Genomic DNA, 23,851 nt, shown 5'->3' with positions numbered 1-23,851 from the left:
TGAGCTACTGCATAAATTAGTGTGCTCTGGCGTCATCCTTCCTGAGCTAAGACAAAAATGTGTGAGCTGGAGGCTAAAATCTGTGAGCTAGCTGTTGTTATAGGTTGTTATAGGTTCAGGATTCCATATGGGCATTTTTTTTCTGATTCTGGAATTTCCAGACAATCATTTTTGTCATTTTCCCTATCCCAGTCCCCAATGCAGCAGCAATGGGGGGTGGGGGGAAACAAAACATGCCCCAGCAAATAGTTGTTTGGTGGAGCATCTGCCCTTTAAAATTTAAAAGGTGCTTATTTTTTATAGGAAAGTGAACTTGAGGTCTGGTCTACTTCCCTTTCAAATTTAAACTTGATGACCTTTGTTAATATTTTCATCTCTGTGATCCAGTGTTTCAACTAATGATGCTTTAGATAACTTGTATATTGGGGGAGAGGGGGAGTTTAAATCCAAACAGTACTATCTCAGTTCATTGAGCAAGAACTATTTATTTAAAAATAAGTTTTAGCACTAATGGTTTTGGAAAGTGATTGTCAAGTCATAGTGGACTTACAGCACCCCATTGAGTTTTCAAAGCAAGAGACGTTCAGAGGTGGTTTCCAATGCCTGCCTCCATATCACAACCCTGGTATTTCCTAGTGGTCTCCCATCCAATACTAACTAGTGCCGACCCTGCATAGCTTCCAGGATATGATTAGATCAGCCTAGTCTGGGCTATCCAGATCAGATCTTAACAATAATATGGAGAGACACACAAACACACTCTCTGTGTCTGTGTATATATATCAAAAGCCCCTTACCTGGTTTTTCTTTTTTGCCAGCCTCAGTAGTGCTCACAGCTGCTAGCAGAACAATAAATGTGAAGAGGACAACTGTAAATATCTGACATCGTTCTTGCTGTTTCTGCATTCTGAGGATTAATAAGAAAAAAGAAGGTCAGATCAGACGTCAATGCACAGGCAAAATTCCCAAACAGTACCCATAATGCACAGCAAACCGACCTATGCATAGGCATATCAATATAGAAGGGGATCAAACACGTCATCAACAAATTGAGATTATTAAGAAAAGTCTGCCAAATGCCACAAAAAAGCATAGAGCATTCTATCTGCCCTATCTTGGACAATTTAATATACTGTGGGAAAATAGTACAGTCATGCTATTTTATATATATACTACTCCCCCCACCTTGCATACAATTTCAAGATAGTGTGCTTAAGCAATATCATAAGAACCTAAAGCTTTAGCAAATACTCTCATTGATATTTGCATGCCGCCAAACTAACTGCCAACCCCCACCCCCCCCACTCCATGTAAACCTACTGAATAGCCACTGCGTTTCAATGCCATTTGGAATTCTTTTGTTCTTCTGGCTGCCTCTTCCTGTCACCGCCATTTTTTTTCACACTTTGCCTCACTGCCCATGGCCTTTTGTCCTCTGGTTGGCTGTGCTCATTATTATTATTAAATTTTATTTGTATCCCGCCCTCCCCGCCTAGGCAGGCTCATGTGGGACCCTACTACGTCACCTCCTCAGATTTAGTACTGCAATGTCATCAACAAATTGTGTGCCATCAACAATGGGAACGGAAGAAGAAACAGTGGCTTTGTGATGACCAGGAGTGGACTCTGTCCCCCTCCCAAGTCATGAAATAAGGGGAAGGGGTAATGTTGCCACCAAATCCAGAATTTGCTCTCGGAACACAGGGGATTGGATTCTAGGTTTTTCTCAAGCCTCACAATTCTGACTTGCACTAGCTGTGGTTGTAGGAGTTCAAAAGGGACTATTTTTGTAGCTGAAAACCCAGCAGGAACTCATTTGCAAATTAGGCCACACACCCTGATGCCAAGCCATCAGGAACTGGGTGCAAATATTAACTTGCTGAGTAGTTTGTAAAAAGAAGAACAAGGGCAAAAGATGTACACTATAAATCATGTTATTTTCCCAATGATTTAGGTTCCTACGGGTTTCTATTGGATAAAGTTACCACTGAATCTAGGCCTGCTATTTACTTCCCTGGGGCTGGAATTCACCAACCCTCAGCCCCAATTTCCTACCTCTGAGGAACTGAAGAGTAGGATAAAAATGACCTCTACATAGTGCTACTCTAATTTCCTGTAGCAGCTATCACAAAGGCCAGAGACACTAAGGAGCCAGCTTAGAGCATCACCGAGAAGTGACATCACACTTCCTCCAGACTTTGCCCTCCCCAGACACTGCCCCCCAAATTTCCCAGAATTTGCTACAGCATCACTGGGATACCTACCAGAATCCTCAGGTTTAGGGGGTTGAGTGTTATAAACATATCACTTGAAGGATTAATTAGCCAATGACAGTGATTATCAATTCTAACCCTGACCAATTTCCAACAACTTGATGTGTTCTCAGGTCAAGTCTCCTTATGGCTTAATTTTGGTAAAAATAAAGCAGAAGTCCTATGGCACGTTAAAAACTAATAGCATCTATTTTACAAAGCTTCAGTCCAGAGGCACCTTTAACACCAACAAAGTTTAATTCTAGGTATAGGCTTTTGTGTGCATGCACACTTCTTCAGAAGTATCTTTGTACCCAGAATTAACCTTTGTTGGTCTGAAAGGAGCCACTGGACTCACACTACAGCTCCAGACCAACACAGTTGCCCTCCTGGATCTAGAATCTATTCCAGCACGAGCTTTTGGGAGCTAGGGCTCATTCTCCAGATTATTTCATTCTACTGCTGACCAACCAGCTTCCCCTGAAAATGCTGTAAGGAATCTTATTCCTGAGCAAAGAGGCTTCTAGCAGTGGAACATGTTTATTCTGCTAGAACAAGGCATCCTGCACGAAGAATGACTCCTCAGAGGCATAATGGAACCACTGCATCCAACCCCTTGTTTTGGAGAACCATACAATTATGACAGGTGAGGCTGGCAACCTGGCAGGGGACTTACAGGAGATTCTGGGAGAGGGGAGGGAGAAAGTACAACTGAAGTCCAGAGTGAGTTTTGGGTGAGCTGCCATCACATTGACTGTGTTCCATTAGAAAAAATGGAGGATGGGGGCAGCTTCTTTTGGGGCTCATAGAATTGGACCCCCTGGTCCAATCTTTCTGAAACTGGGGTGAGGGGGTTGAAGAGAGGCACCAGATGCTATGCTGAAAATTTGGTGTCTCTATCTAAAAAAAAGCAGCCCTCCCCCAACCCTAGATATCCATGGATCAGTTTTCTATTATACCCTTTGGGGACCTGTCTCCATAGGGTATAATGGATCACTCAGCAGCCATTCCCCCCCACCCTAGCTTTTTGATAGTCCTGAAGCAGGAGAGAGAGGCCAAACCAGGGGATACCCTGTCCTCAACTGGAAACCCTATAAGAAGCTAGCATGTAAACTGATCCTCACACCATGCTGCCAGAGGGATATATGAGAGCCAGTTTGGTGTAGTGGTTAACTGTGCAGACTCTTATCTGGGTCAACCAGGTTTGATGCCCAACTCCTCCACATGTACTTGCTGATGTGACCTTGAGTCAGTCACAAGTTGTCACAGAGCTGTTCCTCTCAAGAGCAGTTTCTGCAGAGCTCTCTCAGTTCCACCTACCTCACAGGGTGTCTATTGTGAGGAGAAGGCAAAAGAGATTGTAAGCCATTCTGAGACTCCTTCAGGTAGTGAAGGGAAAAAGGAAAGGTCCCCTGTGCAAGCACCAGTCATTTCCGACTCTGGGGTGACATGGCATCATGACTTTTTCCCAGCAGACTTTTTTACGGGGTGGTTTGCCATTGCCTTCCCCAGTCATCTACACTTTCCCCCCAGCAAGCTGGGTATTCATTTTACCGACCTCAGAAGGATGGAAGGCTGAGTCAACCTTGAGCCGGCTACCTGAATCCAGCTTCTGCCGGAATCGAACTCAGGTCGTAAGCAGTACTGCAGCTTTACCATTCTGTGCCACGGAGCTGCTCAGGTAGTGAAGAGCAGGGTATAAATCCAATCTTTTCTCTTCTTCATTTGTCAGTGAGCAGCAGCTCACAATATGACTGGGTGTTATTATGGGCTGGCTGTGCACTAGCAGAAGGGGGATGGCTGCCATAGGAGAAAGTTCACATGAGGCTTGTTGCTTTAAGGAAGAAACTGATATTCTCTGTTGTTAAAAGCAATCCATACTGTGACAGTGAAAGAGTGACAGGCATTCTAGTTATGTATCTAGTACAAGGACCGAGATAGATTCAGAGACTACATGCTTCTCCCTTGGAGGATGGAGAAACGACAAAAAGTGGTAGCCAGAAGGAAGGATGGACCAACAAGACCATCAGAACAGATCAAAGGAAAGGCTATAGAAGGATTTGGCCTTCCCACCTTATTAGCTGCCCTGCCCCCTCTATTATACCAGCATCCTTGGTACAAAAAGACACTGCATAGCCCTTCAAATGCTAGGGATGTGTTAAAATTTTAACCACCTCCCTGCCTTGTTATTCTACTTCTCTCTTACATGGATTCAACAGTCTTTTTCACCACATTGGTTTCTGTTTCCTCATGCTCCATTTCCCCCCCCCCCCATTCGATTTGTGTCCTTTTAATTTTATTTTTATGCTAAGTGTATAAGAACATGGTGCAAGTACTTATTTAATGATGTAAAACTGCATTAGGGAACAATGGCAGTGGAACTATGCACAATGAAAAGGTTCATAATATACAAAACCTGGAGATATTTATTCAGCCCTCGCTTACCTGCTTTTGAAACTCTGGGAAATGATAAAATCAAACTGCATAGTGATATGAGGAGCAGTGCAGGGTAGACTATTATTCAGAGGCAAAACCTGGAGTTTCAGTAATATTCAAGCCTTTAGATGTATTTTTATTTATTTTTTTATTTGATTTGATTTATATCCCGCCCTACCCCACTGAAGCGGGCTCAGGGCGGCTCTGTACATACACCAAGAAGGTTTCTAGGTCATGATCAGTTCCTAGGAGGTAGACACCACCTTTCTTATATCTAACTACCAATGCTCCTTGTATAATAAAAAAAATGAATTCATTGGAAATATTTCAGGGAACCCATAATAATAATAAGGTCTTTAAACCCGTAACATACAGCTTTTCTTCTGGAGCTGTTAAAAGTTATCTACTTTTCCTTGTGATGTCTGTCATGAGAAATGATTGGTTGTCATGAGGAAAGAGAAAATATAGCATATCATAGAGAGGGTGGAACTACTGAATTGTTCTCCCAGAGACTCTTATTTTTTATGTGCTTGGAGGTCTCTTAGATGTGCAAGTTCCCCGCCTGCAGTGATATAATCTAAGAAAAACATTGCAACTCATTTCCACAGAAGTGTATGAATGGGTCATGAGTGAGGGTATCGGCAAGAAAGAACATGTTGAACTTAAAGGGATTCAAGAACAATGACCATCAGACCAAGAATAATGGTCAACCAAATTCGTAGAGTGAAGTCCAAAGAAGAAAGTACCATTGCTTCATTGGCCCATTCCACATCCTTGGAATACTTGCCCTGCTACCTACCCTATAAAAAGCAGCAGCCCACTTCAGTCATGCCTTTCTCCTCCTTGAGGCTTTCAACAGCAGCTGTGCCCAGACTTTCTAGTTCACTTTTCCCAAATTAAGGAAAGATTAAAACTTTTAAGACTGGGACTTTTCAGCTCAGAAAAGAGCTGAACGTGAAAAATATTTATAAAATCATGAATGGGGTTAGGAAAGTAGACTGGGGGGGGATGCCTCCCTGTTCCATAATAAGAGAATTTGCAGGCACACATTAAAATTGGTAGGTAATAAATTCAGGAGAGACAAAAGGAAATATTTCTTTATCAATAATGAAATTATGGAATTGCCTGCCAGAGGATAGTGATAGACACTAACATAGATGGTTTTAAGGAGGCTACATTCATCAATATTTGCTATCCATAATGACTAAAAGAAACATTTACCTTTACTCCTCTAAATACCAGTGTTAGAAGGCAAAATCAAGGGGCTACTATGCCATCTTTGTTAGCCATGCCTGGCAACTATTTTGCCACTGAGAATCAGGATGCTGGACTGGAGAGACTACTGGTCTCATCCAGCAAGGTTCTGCTTACAGTCTTGTCCTTGGAGCTTCCTCCCATCACAGCCTTTCTCATCTTCATGTCCTCCAGCTGTGGATTTGTTCATTTGAAGTGATAGGTTGTGCTTCCCAGCCACCCATTCTCTTGTAGGTATAACAACCTCCGGGTGGTAGTTGGAGATCTCAACAGATTACAACTGATCTCCAGGTGACAAGACCTGGAGAAAATGTCTGCTTTGGAAAGTGGGTTCTATGGCATTATACCCCATTAAAATCTTTCTCCACCCAAAACCCCACCTCCTCAGGCTTCACACACACACACACACACACACACACACACACACAGAGAGAGACTTAAGGACCCAGTGGGATGCCTCTTTGAAAAGGGGCATGATCTTATCCCTACACCAGGAGGTAGAAATTGTGCACAACCATGGGACAGGCCTCATAGATGGACAGTTCTTCTTTTCTCTCCAAGAACTTATCTGTAGGCCCAAATTTGTGGGGGCAGGGGAAACAAGCAGAACATTTTTTTGCCATCATGTCACAGTCCATTTGGGGTGACCCCATAAGGTTTTCAAGACAAGAGACATTCAGAGGTGGTTTGCCATTAGAACATAAGAACATAAGAGAAGCCATGTTGGATCAGGCCAATGGCCTATCCAGTCCAACACTCTGTGTGACACAGTGGCCAAAAAAACCAAATGCCATCAGGAGGTCCTGACAGTGCCGGATTAAACCCTGTGGAGGCCCCTAGGCAATCAAAATCTCAGAGGCCCCCTTACAAATTATCTCAGAGTCAGAGCACCCCCACCACTACCCATGGCCCCTGCTGCAGCCTGCAGACACCTTCTCAAAAGCCCCTTTGACAAAGCTGTGGGGGAGAGGCAGAAAGAGGCAAACTTGGCAACGACACTAGCAGCAGCCACACCAGGCAATCTAGGCAAAGAGTGGTTCAGTTGCTGGCTGCGCAGGCAGGCTGGGAGGGCTGCAAGCAAGGGGAAAATGGGAGCTGGTCCAGGGCCCCTAATGGGGTGGGGGCCCATAGGCCAGTGCCTACTTGGCCTAATTGTTAATCCAGCCCTGGGTCCTGATTCTGCATTGCCTGCCTCTGCATACTAACTCTTGATTTCCTTGGTTGATCCTCCATCCAAATACTAAGCAGGACTGATCCTGCTTAGCTTTAAAGATCTAGATCAGACTAGCCTGGGATATCTAGATTAAGGCACAAAATGATCACAGCTGCTTGCATATATACTAAGAATGGCCCACTTTGAGCCCACATTGAGGATAAGGGGGGGGGGGTAGACATGATGTAAAATAATAAAGAAAGAATCCATACCCAAACCTGTTTTCCTAGTACATATCCTATCATGGCTCATTTAGCACATGCTTGGCGCATGGTTTTCACACTGTTTCCAACATGGCACTCATTTCCATGTAGGACAATACTCTGGCCATCTGATGAACTGTGAGTACTGAGAAGAAAGCAGGAGGACTGTGTCTGTAATCCATCAAGGGAATAAGCAATTCTCACCATGAAAGGAGTGAAATGTGTTTGAAATTGTCATTTGGCACTTTTAAGTATCTCCTGCTGGCAAAAGTCTTGCTGAAAAGCCATACAATTGCTATCGATGAGCACAACTGTGAAAGGAAGCCCTGCTAACTGAGGAAAGTAAACTGCTAACTAAGATGGTAGTTTCAGCATTAGGGGGAAATGGAACATTTTAATGCTTAGGAACTAGAAGAAGAAGAAGAAGAAGAAGAAGAAGAATTGCAGATTTATACCCCGCCCTTCTCTCTGAATCAGAGACTCAGAGCGGCTTACAATCTCCCATATCTTCTCCCCCCACAACAGACACCCTGTGAGGTGGGTGGGGCTGAGAGGGCTCTCACAGCAGCTGCTCTTTCAAGGACAACCTCTGCCAGAGCTATGGCTGACCCAAGGCCATTCCAGCAGGTGCAAGTGGAGGAGTGGGGAATCAAACCCGGTTCTCCCAGATAAGAGTCCGCGCACTTAACCACTACACCAAACTGGCTCTCTAAATTATTATTTGCAAGAAAATTAACTGCATGACTATGAGCTGACCCTAAAATTATGGACAGTCTGCTCTTGGCTATTCAGATTTCATCTGGAGTTCTGTATCCAGTTTGGGATGTGTCAGTTTAACAAGGAATGATGTAAAGAAACTGGAAAGGAAGGACAGGGAAGATTGTCAGGGGGGTCTGGAAAATAAGTCTTGCAGGGAGAGGTTGAAACTTGAAAGATCTAGATATGTTTAGCCTGGAGAAAAGGAGCCAGAGAAAGGACATGATTCTATGACATTCTGTACTTTCCATCTATCTGAGGGTCTATCACATGGAAGAGGGCAAAGAATTGTTCCCTACCACCCCAGAGGGCAAGACTATATATACACACATATATTGGCCACTGTGTAACACAGAGTGTTGGATTGGATAGGCCATTGGCCTGAGCCAACATGGCTTCTCTTTTGTTCTTAACTAGATTTAATAGACTTAATTAATTAATTAATGAACTCAGTTGTGTGGGAGGGCTTCTAGTGTCCTGGGCCCACCAGTGGACCTCTTGATAACACCTGGTTTTTTGGTCACTATGTGACAGAGTTGGACTGGATGGGCCATTGGCCTGCTCCAATATGGCTTCTCTTGTGTTCTTAATCTATAGGAGAGTAGATTTCATTAGAAGAGTAGGAAATGTTTCCTAAGGATAACGATGATCCAGCATAGGGTTGCCAACCTCCAGGTGGAGTCTGGAAATCTCCCAGAATTAAAACTGATCTTCAGACAATAGACAGCAGTTCTGGAGAAAAATGCTGCTTTGGAGAGTGTATTCTATGGTATTATACTTTGCTGAGATCCCTCCCATTCCCAAATCCCACCCTGCCCCAGGCTCCCCCCCCCCTCAAAAATATCTCCATGAATTTCTCAGTCCAGAGTTGGAAACCCTAGTTTTGCAATGGAACCAATTCTCTCGGAAGTGGATCTCTCCTTAACTAGAACTACTCTTCATGCAGAGGATGGACTAAGCAGGGATCCTCTCTGATTTCCTACACTGAGCCAGTGTTAGATGGCCTCTAAGGCCTCTTTCAGTTGTGATTGGAGATTGTGTTCATTGTTGCACACACCCCACTGTTCCCTAATACTCATATTTGATACCTGACAAGCTTGCTTCCACTATGCTTTCCATGATGGCATAGGAGGAGGAATTTCAACAGGTGCCTCTCTCCTTTCCCCTGCTTGACAGCCTGCACCAGTGGCTAAAACTCCTTTTGTTAAAAGGTGCAAAATCTCTGTTCTTCTCTGCATCTGCTTAAGGAGGTAGCAAGACTTTCCCCCAGCCGAAAGAACTTCATACAGCTATATGTAACACATTACAAAGTGTGCAAAAAAGTGACTAACAGTGCAATCCTAAGTGGAGTTACACCCTTTCAAGCCTATTGAAGTCAAGGGGCTTAGAAAGGTACAAGTCTGCTTAGGACTATGCTGCAAGGACAAGGCTTTTTAAAAAAAAAGAGTGGCAAAAGGAGGAAGATATAACATGTTGCTCTCCTGCTGAAAAACAGGATTTGCAGTGCAGTGCAATCCCAAGAACAGCTTCACCCGTCTAAGTCCATTTGATTTCCACGGCCGTATAAGGATGTAACTCTGTTTAGGATTGCACTGTTGGGGGCCGATTTGTGTGATGCAGGGAGTCACCAGGGACAGTTATGTCAATTGACAGTTTCTAGGCCAGAACAGATTTCCCAAGCCGAATTTAAAAGAATAATAAGCGGTAAGGGAAAAAAGCACTCAAAATTGAGATTTGAAAGCTCAGAGAACTGTCAACAAATGTTTTTTTTTTTCTGTAAGGTCTGGAGCCATAGGCATCCTGCCAACCTGTGTGTTATAAGGACCCCATCTACATTTTCTTGCAATATGCAACAGAGTACAAACTCAGCAGGCTGTCCATACTAGGCTATTCAACCATTTCCATGCTAGCTTAATGCTGCTAACAAACAGCATTTGTAATGGAAACCTGTGAAATCGAAGTGGTTTCTTGAATGGACACAGTGGTTGACAGGGAGTACACAGGAGCCAGTAGAGGGAGCTAGAGTTTGCAGACACACTTGTTTTAACTAGCTTTCGAAAGTGAAACACCACTTTGAACTGGCTGTATGTCTGGAATTGCTGTGCAAGGATTAGGCCAATGTATTCTATTGTTGGCTATTTGTCTGCTCAATCAATTGTATAGATTGTGGGGGGAGGTTTGCACAGGGCCTTTTGAAGCATATCCAGCTCTTCTATGTCTTCCAATATTTTACAATATAGTAGACACTCCAGAGTGGAATCAAAAAGTGGCTTACAAGTAACAGAACAATAAAATTAAATCAACAGAATAAAACCTCAGATACCACCCCAACCCCATCCCCAAAGATATGTGGGTCCTGGGCCATGATGGGATTTAAAGATCATAACAAGCACCTTGAATTAGAGGCAGAAACAAAATGATACCCAATGTTGTGGCTGTTTTCAGATGGACAAGATACATTCTCATTGGCTAACCCCAGACAATAATTGGGCTGTTGCAGTTTCCAGGTTGTCTTAAAAGGCAGCCTAATGTAGAGTACATGGCCGTAATCCAGCCACACGATTTCAAAAGTGCAGATCTGTGTGGCCAGATTGGCTGAGTCTAAGAAACGAGAGAACTGGTGAACCAGGTGACTTAAAGCACTTCTTACCATTATGCCAACTTGCTTTTTAAACAGGAAGGCCACATCTGTAAGAACCCCCAAGCTATTAACTTGCTTTGCAAATGCCAACTCCACTCCATCCAAGACAAGTGGATTCAATCCCTCTAGAATATCAGCCTTTCCTACCAGCATCACCTCTATCATGTCTGGATTCAGATTCAGCTAGCTCTGCCTTAGCCACCTGACCATGACCTCAAAGCACTGGTGCAGAAGCAAGATGCATCCATCTGGAAGTTTGGATAATGAAAAACCAGAACTGAGCATTATACACACACTGATGACACCCAGGATCAAAGATTAGGGTTGCCAGACCCCCCCACGCACATACCCTTGGAAGCTGCCCCCCCGCACCAATCAGCTGCCCGGTGGGGGACTTACCAGGAGGAGGAAAAAGGTATAGGCTCTGTGCCAGCTATGTGGCAAAGCCACTTCTGGCATGTACCGGAAGTGATGTCATCACATCATTGGTGTCCAACCGATATTCTGGTATTTGGGCAAAAAAGTCTATGGGTGGAGCCATTTTTACCAAAGTTTTTACCCAAATACTGGAACATTGCCAAGACATCCCAACATGATAGCATCACTTCTGGTACACACCGGAAGTGACATTGACATGTTGCCGCAATGCAGCCTGATAACTCCCCTCCCCCCCATTCCCTGCCAGTTGCAAGAGAGGACCTGGCAACACTACTGAAGATGGACTACTGAAGAGAAAGGAATGATCAGCACAAACTGATGAGTAGAATTAAAAAGACATATGGGTTCATTCCAGATATGGTGGTCCCAGATAGCGAACGGATTTAAATCTGATTTTAAGTATGTATATGTGTGTGAGGCTGCTTTTGCTTGCTTAGTCACAGAAGTCATTACAAAGTACATATATATAGGCCATCAAGTCACAGCCTACGTATGGTGACACCAGCAAGGAGCTTTCAAGGCAAGAGATTAAACAAAGGTGTTCTGCCATAGCCTTCCTTTGCAGAGCCTTTCTTGTTGGTCTCCTATCCAAGCATTGATCCTGCTTAGCTTCTGAGATCTGCTGAGATCGGACTATACCATACTGCCTTCCATCCCAGATTACAAGGCATGTCAAAATTCAATGTAAACTCCCCACCACCGCCGCCACCCATCATCACTATGAAAGTAATTTCACTCATTCTTCCAACAATGTCCCATTATGGAGAATGCTAATTCCATTCCTTGGAGAGCCAGTTTGGTGTAGTGGTTAAGTGTGCGGACTCTTATCTGGGAGAACCGGGTTTGATTCCCCACTCCTCCACTTGCACCTGCTGGCATGGCCTTGGGTCAGCCATAGCTCTGGCAGAGGTTGTCCTAGAAAGGGCAGCTGCTGTGAGAACCCTCTCCAGCCCCACCTACCTCACAGGGTGTCTGTTGTGGGGGAGGAAGGTAAAGGAGATTGTGAGCCGCTCTGAGACTCTTCGGAGTGGAGGGCAGGATATAAATCCAATATCATCTTCTTCTTCATTCAACCCAATAGGCCAGGGGTGCCCAAGGGTAGCTCTCCAGATGTTTTTTGCCTACAACTTCCATCAGCCCCAGCCAGCATGGCCAATGGCTGGGGCTGATGGGAGTTGCAGGCAAAAAACATCTGGAGAGCTACCCTTGGTCCCCCATGCAATAGGCCTAGAAATTTTATACTATGCAATGTAAAGTTTGGTACATAGTCAGCTCCATATTTTTCAAAGAGGCATTTCCTCAACCAACCTTTGCATTACTGTCAAGATTCTCACAAACATCACAGGCATCGCTTTTTTTTTTTCCAAATACCCAAACAAACACTGAATAAAACAGCCCCTGCAATATATTGGTTCCACTTTCATCAGTGCCAAGGAATGGCTGGAGCTATGAAATCAGGCTTCAGAGTCAAATTCAAGGCGAAGCAGTCTCACTGTGCTGATAAGCTGTGTGGAGGACTGGCACTGAGTGGCCCACGGCCCCTTTCTTAATCCATGACAGAGAACTATTAAGTACAGCACAACAAATCTGTATTCATCACTGCCAGTCCTGCTTTGAAAAGAGAAGTCAAGGAGAAGTCAGTTTTCACAACTGAGGCAGAGAATTCTCAAGCATTGACCCCCCCTCCCCCACACATACACATACAACTTCCACAGACTCTCCCCATTTCACTACTTATTGGTCCCATTATACATTTGAATCAGCAAACTGTGATGGAAATAGGGTTACCAAGTCCAATTCAAGAAATATCTGGGGACTTTGGGGGTGGAGCCAGGAGACATCGGGGCGGAGCCAGGAACAAGGGTGTGACAAGCATAATTGAACTCCAAGGGAGTTTTGGCCATCACATTTAAAGGAACATCACACCTTTTTAAATGTCTTCCTTCCATAGGAAATAATGAAGAATAGGGGCACCTTCTTTTGGGGCTCATAGAATGGGACCCCCTGGTCCAATTGTTTTGAAACTTGGGAGATACTTCGGGGAGAGTCACTAGATACTATACTAAAAATTTGGTGCCTCTACCTCAAAAAACAGCTCCCCCAGAGCCCCCGAAACCTCCAGATCAATTCCCCATTATACCCTATGAGAATCAATCTCCACATAGAGAATAATGCTCAGCAGACGTATCCCACCCCCCACCCCCCATTTCTGGCGATTCTGAAGGGGATGGGCCTTTCTACTCACGAGTTGCTGCCAACTTCTTCAAAGTAACACAGACACACCATCCCAAGAGGAAGCCTTTCAATCAGCGACTGAAGCCTCCGGAGGTAGAAACGCACATGGTCCAGACTCCCCGAGGAGACGCCACCCGGCAGCCGGAGAGGATGCAAGGACTACATGTCCCAGCATGCACCTTGCGAAGGGAGGCCGGACTGGAGCGAATAGCAGGCTGGCGGTGGGCGGGTCTTTGTGACTCGGAGGAAGGGAGAAGCCTGAACCCAGGCAGGGAAAGAGACACTGCTCCGTTCCACCCACCACCCACCCCCGCTATCAGATTTTTAGAGAGCGGGGGATTAGGCTGCTAATTCAGGGGTCCCCCGGCAGGGCGGGGGGGGGGGTTGGGAAGCCTAGATGGAAACCAATTCCAACCAACTGGGTAGCCAATTCCAGGTTGGGAAATTCCATACAGTCCACCCTCCAAAGCAGCCATTTTCTGTGGGAGAATTAGGATTGCTGAATATCCCTTGGCAACTGGTGGAGGTGAGGGGGGCACTTACTGACAGGAAAATTAGGCTTAGGCCTGCACTGCCAGCACTGTGGGGACACTGTTATTCAGGCAAAAGTTCTATGGTGAAAATTATTTTTACTATAGAGTTTTTTGCACAGAAACCAGAGCTTACCTGCATCACCAGCAATAGTACACACCGTACACACAGAAGTGACATTGCTGTGTTGCCCACAATGAAGGCCTAGGCCTACTTTTCCTGCCAGTAAGTCCTCATGAGCCGGCTGATCAGCACCCGGGAAGGGTATGTTTGCCAATCCCCAGGTCACAGTGGGGGTTCTTCCACTTTCCCAGGCTCCTTTTCACCCCTAGTCAGCTGGCCAGTGGGGGGAAGCCCTGCCCCCAAAGCCATCATGTAACTTTCTACCTCCGGAGGCTTCAGTCTCCAATTGAAAGGCTTCCTCTTGGGATGGTGTGTCTGTGTTACTTTGAAGAAGTTGGCTGCAACTCATGAGTAGAGATGCCAATCCCTCGCTTCAGAGTCACCAGAAACCGGGGCGGGGGGGGGGGGGAGAGGGAAGGAAATGTCTGCTGGGCACTTCATTATTCCCTATGTAGAGATCGATTCTCATAGGGTATAATGGGGAATTGATCTGGAGGTATCGGGGGCTCTGGTGGGCTGTTTTTTAAGGTAGAGACACCAAATTTTCAGTATAGCATCTAGGGCCTCTCCTCAAAATACCCCCCAAGTTTCAAAATGATTGGACCAGGGGGTCCAATTCTATGAGCTTCAAAAGAAGGTGCCCCTATCCTTCATTATTTCCTATGGAAGGAAGGCATTTAAAAAGGTGTGATGTTCCTTTAAATGTGATGGCCAGAACTCCCTTGGAGTTCAATTATGCTTGTCACACCCTTGCTCCTGACTCCACCCCCAAAGTCTCCTGGCTCCATCCCCAAAGTCCCCAGATATTTCTTGAATTGGACTTGGCAACCCTAGGGGAGGGGCCTCAGAGAAGGGGATCCCCTGCCTCCACCAGTGGTGATCTGGCAACACTAAAAGGAACTGATCAAGACCTTTCCTCCATTTAATCCTCACAACAACCCTATGAGGTTGACTAGGCTGAGAGTATGCAACTGGCCCAAGGTCCCCCAGCAAGATTCCACATGGTTCTCCTAGACCAGGGGTGTCAAACATATGCCCCATGGGATGGATCTGGTCACCAAAGGGCTTAGATCTGACCCATGAGCAACTTCCTTCTGCTTCATTTACCAGGGCTGCTGCTGCAGTCACACCATATCTTGTTTTTTCCCAGCTTCCTCAGTGGCTCTTTTTTAATTTCTTTCAAAAAGTGAGTTTTAATTCCTTTCAAAAAGACCTTGATTAGAAATTAGAATACCTGGGATTAGAATACTTGGTCCTTACATCTTAGAGAATGGAGTGATTTCAGATGCCAAATCATAATACCACACACCGGTAATGAGACAGGAAAACTAAGTCTCAGTTCTGTCCAGGAAGATGCATTGTCTTGAGCTTCATTGTCAATTACAATTCAGCAGTCTCTCTTTCTAATCTTCCTTTGAAATCCCTTTGTAAAAGCACTGCTACTCTTAGGTCAGCAACTGAATGTTGTGTTATCTAATGTCAAACTTATGTCCATTTATTCTTTGCATCCTCCTGGACTAAATCCTCCTGGACAGAATTGAGACCTAGGTTTCCTGTTGCATTACCAGTGCTGGTATCTCCACACCTACTACCCCTCTGCATACCATAACTAATCCAATGCCCTTGTCATTCAATTGCTATTGCCATTCAGCATCTGAAAGCACCTTTATAAAGTTTATATCTCTAGTACCTCATGTTAAATTTTATGGCACACATGGCCCAGCCTGACAAAGTGACAATTATGTCAGATCTGGCCCTCGTAACAAATGAGTTTGACACCTCTGTCCTAGACTCTAGTCAGAAACTTTTACTACCGCATCATGTCAGTTGTCATATGATTTCTTTAAGCGGATCACACCTCTCAGATGTCATTGCTTGTTCATAAATGCAAAGAAGAGACATTGGGAAGAGAAAGATATTATTCCTTAACTCCTTGATGTAAAATATTGGAAGAAATTCAATGGCAAATAAAAGGGCTTTGATAAAACTCATGAAATTTCTCATGGCATATGAAGCTGCTTTCTACCAAGTCATACAATATGAGAACTCATGGACATTCAATGAAATTGCTGAGCAGTTGGGTTAAAACTGATAAAAGGGAGTACTTCTTCACCCAAAGGGTGATTAACACATGGAATTCATTGCCACAGGAGGTGGTGGCGGCTACAAGCATAGCCAGCTTCAAGAGGGGATTGATTAAGCATACGGAGCAGAGGTCCATCAGTGGCTATTAGCCACAGAATATCATTGGAACTCTCTGTCTGGAGCAGTGATGCTCTGTATTTTTGGTGCTTAGAGGGGGCACAGTGGGAGGGCTTCTAGTGTCCTGGCCCCACTGGTGGACCTCCTGATGGCACTTGGGTCTTTTTGGCCAATATGTGACACAGAGTGTTGGAATGGATGGGTCATTGGCCTGATCCAACATGGCTTCTCTTATGTTCTTAAACCACTGGTCTCTCAAGGTCAGTGTTGTCCACTCTGCTTGGCAGCAGCTTTTCACAGTCTCAGAGGTCTTTCATTTCACCTACTATCTGATCCTTTTAACTGGAGATGCTGGGAACCAGAACTGCAACCTTCTGCATGCAAAGCAGATACTCTACCAGTAAACTGCAACCCACTCAGGAGGGGGGATATTACATACCTCCTAACATGTCACAGGAGCCCCGAGGCATAGAGTGGTAAGCTGCACTACTGCAGTCCAAGCTCTGCTCATGACCTGAGTTCGATCTCAGCAGAAGCTGGATTTAGGTAGCCAGCTCAAGGTTGACTCAGCCTTTCATCTATCCCAGGTCAGTAAAATGAGTTCCCAGCTTCCTGGGGATAAAGTGTAGATGACTGGGGAAGGCAATGGCAAACCACCTTGTAAAAAGTCTGCCAATACAACATAGTGATATGACATTACCCCCTTGAGTCAGTAATGACTGGGTACTTGCACAGGGACCTTTATCTTTAACATGTCACAGATATGATTATACATGAATTGGGGAAGGTCCTGGACTCTTGGGTAGTGACCACCATACCGCAATTTAACTACTTTGATGTTCTCCTGGGTCTCTTCCCCATAATTCCAAAGCACAGACTAGGAAACAAAACCTCAGCAACTGGCATTGGTAGCAGGTACCTAAATCTCCCATCCCTACTCTCTGTTGAGCAAATCAGTTCTCATCCCTGAGATAGGATGACTCACTGAGAACATAAAGGTTTTATCTATGAAGAATAAATAGTCCCAACAATGAAACACTCTCTTTCTTCATCCCTTTTTGGCCTAATTAGTTTGCACAGCTAATCAAACATTCCGTGACCCCTGTTAAATTCTTATTTTTCTCTGCGCCTGCTTTGCAATGGATGGAGTCAGTGATAATGGAAGACCAAATAAATGATTCAGCAGAGGACTTGAAACCAAAGCTTTTTAAAAGTGTTACAGATCAATTGTAGTTTAAATATGTAATCATTGGGAAACAAGCCTGCCTTGGTTAAGCAACAAGGATGGAAAAATATTAAAAGAAGAAAATGCCCACCATAAGAATTCAGTGCTCTCCCTTTACTGCTATTGTCTCAAAGTATCACATTTCAATGGATGTGGAGGGTAGGGTGGCCAGGTTTTCATAGACCACAGTTTCCCACCTCTGCTTCACAGGGTTGTGGTATGGGAGGAATGGGGTGATTTAGCATCAGGCCACAATGTCACTTCTGGTAGAAACCAAAAGTGACATCATTGTGCTGGTGTTAATGCTCTAGGATTCACCCAAAATTCTATGGTTAAACTACAGAGTTTCAAATAAATCGTAGAGTATTGTGCCAATGATAACCACTTCCAGTTGGTGCTGAAAGTGACACCAACCAAATCAATGGAAGAAGAAAAGCTGATAACAGAAGAAAAGTATCATAAAAGGAAAATGCCACTTCTCCTCTCCCTCAAGGTGGTTTTTTCCTTAGGAAAAAAGACAATCAGGGTTTATGTTGCAAGCATTTGTGTGAAAGATATAGTCAATCCAATCAGCCTTTATTGGCATATAGCAATTAAGAAAAAGGGTACAAAATGAAATAAAAATAAGAAAATATTACAGTACAGTTGGGTAATGTCATCAATCATTTCTGAAGCTTCTTCAGGTGCAGATTTATGGTGAGTTGTAAGAACTTTGACACCTTCTCAGTTATATCAGTGGAGAAATCATTCAAAAGGCAGTAAACCTTGTAGGAATCGGAGAGGTCCATTATATTAGCTAGGGTGGAGCTTACATGTTTAAAATGAACAATAAATGAAACATGTGAAATTGTCTCAATGCACCTGATGGTACAAGGACATTGTCTGGCTGAATATGCTATAGATATAGTTCAGCCATAATCCTCAGATCAAGAAAGTGTATCCAAAGCATGCATCATGTCAGAATACTTTGACACTGGAAATCTGCTCTGATTGGCTTCTGGAACACTGCCAGTACCTTGTGTAAGACTCATTCTGACACAAAATCAAGGAATGGGTTGGATCCAGCCAGCTATTTTGGTCAATTGGAACCTGTTCTCCTCCTTCCTATAGCCATATGGCTTGTGTTCATATATGGATCCCATGGCCCCCAACATTCCATTTGGGGTAGTCAAAGGAGACCTTCTCCTCCTCCTCCCTTTTTTCATCAGTGGAAAAACTGGTTGGATCCAGTCCAATGTTTCCCTGTTTTCTATCATTCATCTAAGGTTGCCAGCCTCCATGTGGCACCTGAATTTCTCCTGGAATCACACCTGAGATCAGTTCCCCTGGGGAACATGGTTGCTTTGGAGGGTGGACTCTATGGTGTTATGTCCTGCTGAGATCCCTCAACTCCCCAGTCCCCTCCTTCCCCAGGCCTACCCCCATAATCTCCAGGAATTTCCCCACCCAGACCTGGCCAGCCTATACATCTTAAAACTAAATTATCTCTCAGATGACACAGTGGAACCTAAATTTCTTATGGGGTTGCAAGGAGGAGCACAGTCCCAGAGCTGTCAACTGAACAAACATACTCTGCAGTGCTAATTTTAATGAAGAAGAAGAAGAAGAAGAAGAAGAAGAAGAAGAAGAAGAAGAAGAAGAATTGCAGATTTATACCCCACCCTTCTCTCTGAATCAGAGACTCAGAGCGGTTTACAATCTCCTGTATCTTCTCCCCCCACAACAGACATCCTGTGAGGTGGATGGGGCTGAGAGGGCTCTCACAGCAGCTGCCCTTTCAAGGACAACCTTTGCCAGAGCTAATGGTGAACCCAAGGCCAATCCAGCAGGTGCAAGTGGAGGAGTGGGGAATCAAACCCAGTTCTTCCAGATAAGAGTCCACGCACTTAACCACCACACCAAACTGGGAGGGGATGCCATCCTGACCACCTTGGGAAAAGAGTAGAATACAGATGTAATAAATATATAATCAATACTAGGGCTGGGCATATACTGGGGCAGATCAGCCAGGTCAGCACAACCCAGCAGGTCTCTTCCTTACTGTGCCTGCCAGAGCTCAGATCACTACTGGTAGTGCTGGCTCAGAATGGCATACCAGATAGGGAGGGCACACAGGCCAAAAACATTTCCTCACATCTCTCTGGTTCCCTGGAGGCATCAGAAAAAGTGCCCAAAAGTCCAGGCAGTGTATGTGGGGGGGAGAAGAATTGGTTTTTATACCCTGCTCTTCTCTACCCTCAGGAGTCTTGAAGTGGCTTATGATTGCCTTCCCAACCTCTCCCAACAACAGGCACCCCGTGAGGTAAGTGAGGCTGAGAGTTCTGAGAGTGCTGTGGCTGGCCCCAGGTCAACACCCAGCAGGCTTTATGTGGAGGAGCAGGGAACCAAAGCCAGTTCTCCAAATCAGAATCAACCACTCTTAACTGCTACACCTCACTGGCTCCACCCTGGAGGACAGAGATTCACACAACCTATGATACCAGCTGAGGACTTAGCTCTGGCAACTGTCCAGCCCAGGGAGGTATTAAATAATAGAAATGAATACAATGTGTTTTTTTAAAAACAATAATAAAGCAATGAAAAACAACTTGTGTCAGATCTGATCTGACTGGCCCTGCTTCTATTTAAGGAAGCTTCCTATGTTCATAGCATGTGCAGCCAAGCTGTCTTTGAAGAAGGGGGGGGCAGGACTTCAATGAACACAGACAAAAGATCAGATAAAAGCAGTAAGGATTCAGAACAGTTTGAAAGGGGTGAGTGGAGCTCACAAGACAGTTAAAGGAGAGGAAAAGGGGAAATAAAATGAAAGAACCAGCAGTTAATAAGAGTTCAACCATTGGAGCTATGAAAGTGTGAGACAGATAATGAGAAAAAAAGAGGCCGCCTCAGAGAAGTGCATTGTAGCAAGGTTCTTCTCCAGAGGAGCATGAGGGACAGGCATTACGAAGAGGTAATGCTTCATTTCACCATCGATCCCTGGTGGGGACAAAGAAATAAAATGGAGGGAAAATAAGTATGAGGCAATCAGTAGAAGCTTTTTGAGACTGGCAAGTTTATTAGCTGACTGGAAATTCTTTAAAAAATTACAAACAGAGAAGAAGCTTATTTTATCCTTGTGTTTGCATCTAACTCTTTTTCTAAGAACATCAGGGTACACTGGGTTATGCAGTTTTAATCCTACTTTAGGTTAGACAGAGAGATAGTGAATGGCCTACCACGACCCAGAGAGCTTTATGGCTGTGAAGGGATTTAAGCCTCCTCTTCCAGTCCATTACAGCAGCTTTTGAAAAAGAGGCCACTGGGTCAAAAGGACAGCTTGTTTCACAATATATAGGTCTGCTTGCATACACAGATGACTCAGACTTCAGGGAACTGTGTGCACATTCTGTTTTCCATGTGCAACAGTATGGTGTAGTGATGAAGAGTGCCAGACTAGCATTTGGGAGACCCAGGTGTGGATCCCCACATGCTACAGAAGCCTGCTGGGTGACCTTCGGCCAGTCACACTCTCACAGCCTCACCTATCTCACAGGATAGTTAAGAACATAAGAGAAGCCATGTTGGATCAGGCCAATGGCTCATCCAGTCCAACACTCTGTATCACACAGTGGCCAAAAAAATTTTTGTGTATGTATATATATATATACACACACACACACATACACACACACATATATATACAAACTGTGGCTAATAGCCACTGATGGACCTCTGCTCCATATTTTTATCTAACCCCCTCTTGAAGCTGGCTATGCTTGTAGCTGCCACCACCTCCTGTGGCAGTGAATTCCACATGTTAATCACCCTTTGGGTGAAGAAGTACCTCCTTTTATCCATTCTAACCCGACTGCTCAGTAATTTCATCGAATGCCCATGAGTTCTTGTATTGTGAGAAAGGGAGAAAAGTACTTCTTTCTCTACCTTCTCCATCCCATGCATAGTCTTGTAAACCTCTATCATGTCACCCCGCAGTCGACGTTTCTCCCAGCTAAAGAGCCCCAAGCGTTTTAACCTTTCTTCATAGGGAAAGTGTTCCAAACCTTTAATCATTCTAGTTGCCCTTTTCTGCACTTTTTCCAATGCTATAATATCCTTTTTGAGGTGCGGTGACCAGAATTGTACACAGTATTCTAAATGAGACCGCACCATCGATTTATACAGGGGCATTATGATACTGGCTGATTTGTTTTCAATTCCCTTCCTAATAATTCCCAGCATGGCATTGGCCTTTTTTATTGCAATCACACACTGTCTTGACATTTTCAGTGAGTTATCTACCACAACCCCAAGATCTCTCTCTTGATCAGTCTCTGCCAGTACACACCCCATCAAGTTGTGAGGATAAAATGGAGGAGAGAAAAATAATTTAGGACACTTTGGGTCCCCACTGTAGAGAAAGGTGGGGTATGAATGAATGAATAAATAAATTCCTTATATCAGTGAGTCTGATCAGCTGGATCACGTCCACTGCTCAAAAGATCAACTTTGCAATAAGACCCTCCAGATTAGGTTACAGTAGGATGTTATCATGCAATTAATGTGGCTGCATGAGAAGAGAATCTGTAAAAACTGCTGCATCCATTTGTGACTCAGAACTGATCTATTAAGAAATTGCCACTCTCTTGTCATGTTTCATTTTAAATGGATATATTTATCCCATGTTTGAACTTCTCCTGACTCAAGAAGCTAATGAAGCAGAACATCACGCACTTGTACCATTTGGTTTTCAGTTAAGGACATTTCTCTCCCTCCCCCCCCCTTTTTTAAACATTTGTTTAGCCTTTCAGGCCTGGTGAAAGAACTCTCTTCCTTTGACCCTGGGATCAACTTTTTACAAAGCACAGAAGAAACCAGCCCTAACAGGACCATAGAAGCATGGAGTTGGAAAAGACCTCCAGGATCACCTATAGTCCAACCCCCTACACCAGGGGTGGCCAAACTTGCTTAACATAAGAGCCACACAGAATAAACATCAGATGTTTGAGAGAACGAAGGGAGGGAGGGAGGAAATAGTTAGGGGATGGAAGAAAAAGGGAGAAGCAGAAAGAAAGCAAATTAAATTTTAAATTCATTTTCCAGATAGTTGGCTGGCTTGGAGAAATGATTTAAAGAGATAAATACCTTCTCCAAGCCAGCTGATGGAGTGGTGGGGGCTTCAAGAGCCACATGATATGTGTGAAAGAGCCAGATGTGACTCCCAAGCCACAGTTTGGCTACCCTTGATCTACACAATGCAGGAATTTCACAAATGCCTCCCCCACAAACACACACCCAGTTACCCCTGCTCCATGCCCAGAAGATGGCAAAAAAAAAAAAAACCCTCCAGAATCCCTGGCCTGAAGAAAATTGCTGTCTGAGCCCAAAGTGGTGAACAGAATTTCCCTGGGTGTGTAAGATAAAATCTCTTTCATTGCTCATGTTCAAACATTTGTGTTTTGAAATAAGACATCACTTTAACAGTCTGTTCTGAAGTTCCATGGGTGCTCTACCGCACTCATGGAGCTATTGAGAAGCAATGGACCTTTTTTGCCATCAAGTCACAGCCAGCAAACAAACAATATTACAGCTACTATAAAGTTTTCAAGGTAAGAGACATTTAGAAGTGCTTTGCCATGGCCTGCCTCTGTGTAGCTACCCTAGTATTCCTTGGTGGTCTCCCATCCAAATACTGACCAGGGCTGAGCCAATTTGGTGTAGCGGTTAAGTGTGTGAACTCTTATCTGGGAGAACCGGGTTTGATTCCCCACTCCTCCACTTGCACCTGCTGGAATAGCCTTGGGTCAGCCATTGCTCTCATAGAGCTGTCCTTGAAAGGGCAGCTGATGTAAGAGCTCTCTAAGCCCCACCTACCTCACAAGGTACGTGTTGTTGGGCGGAGGGAAGGTAAAGGAGATTGTGACCACTCTGAGACTCTGATATTCAGAGTATAGGGCAGGATAGAAATAATTCTTCTTCTCCTCCTCCTCCTTCTCCCTTAGCTAGCTGACAAGATTGGGCCAGCCTGGGCTATCCAGGTCATGGTAACAAGGGACATTATTTTCATTTTCATGTTAAGCAGCGTTCCATACAGTAATGAGGATGCTCGGATAGAACTGTCCATGGTCCTGAATGAATGGGGAAGCCCTTGAATATACAGGAGCTGTGTTTGATGTTCTGTTCAATGCCTGCACATATGAAATTTGTTCTCCACATCTCCACATTCCCTTTCTTCCACACTTTTGTTAAGCAAATGAAATGTCTGTTCCTTCTCTCCTAAGCCAGAAACATGGGGAGAACCATGTAGAGCCATCTTTATTTGGGAGGGGGGAATCATAATTCTGAAGCTCTTTTAAGAGTAGATGA

General features: G+C 44.4%; 1 protein-coding gene across 1 annotated transcript in view; it reads right to left on the bottom strand.

Moving 5' to 3' along the window:
• PTN (pleiotrophin) overlaps window positions 1-23,851 on the bottom strand; it is a 145,213-nt gene that overhangs the window by 45,252 nt on the left and 76,110 nt on the right. Inside the window, exon 2 of the mRNA XM_060245691.1 lies at window positions 798-907. Within this exon, the coding sequence (XP_060101674.1) occupies window positions 798-906 (109 nt within the window). The 5' untranslated portion in view covers window position 907. The remainder of the gene's footprint in view (window positions 1-797; window positions 908-23,851) is intronic.

Source organism: Heteronotia binoei, chromosome 8 (genome assembly GCF_032191835.1).
Source record: "Heteronotia binoei isolate CCM8104 ecotype False Entrance Well chromosome 8, APGP_CSIRO_Hbin_v1, whole genome shotgun sequence".
Lineage (NCBI taxonomy): Eukaryota > Metazoa > Chordata > Lepidosauria > Squamata > Gekkonidae > Heteronotia > Heteronotia binoei.
The sequence above is the reverse complement of the archived record's forward strand: the minus strand, read 5'-3'. Positions and strand labels throughout refer to the sequence as shown.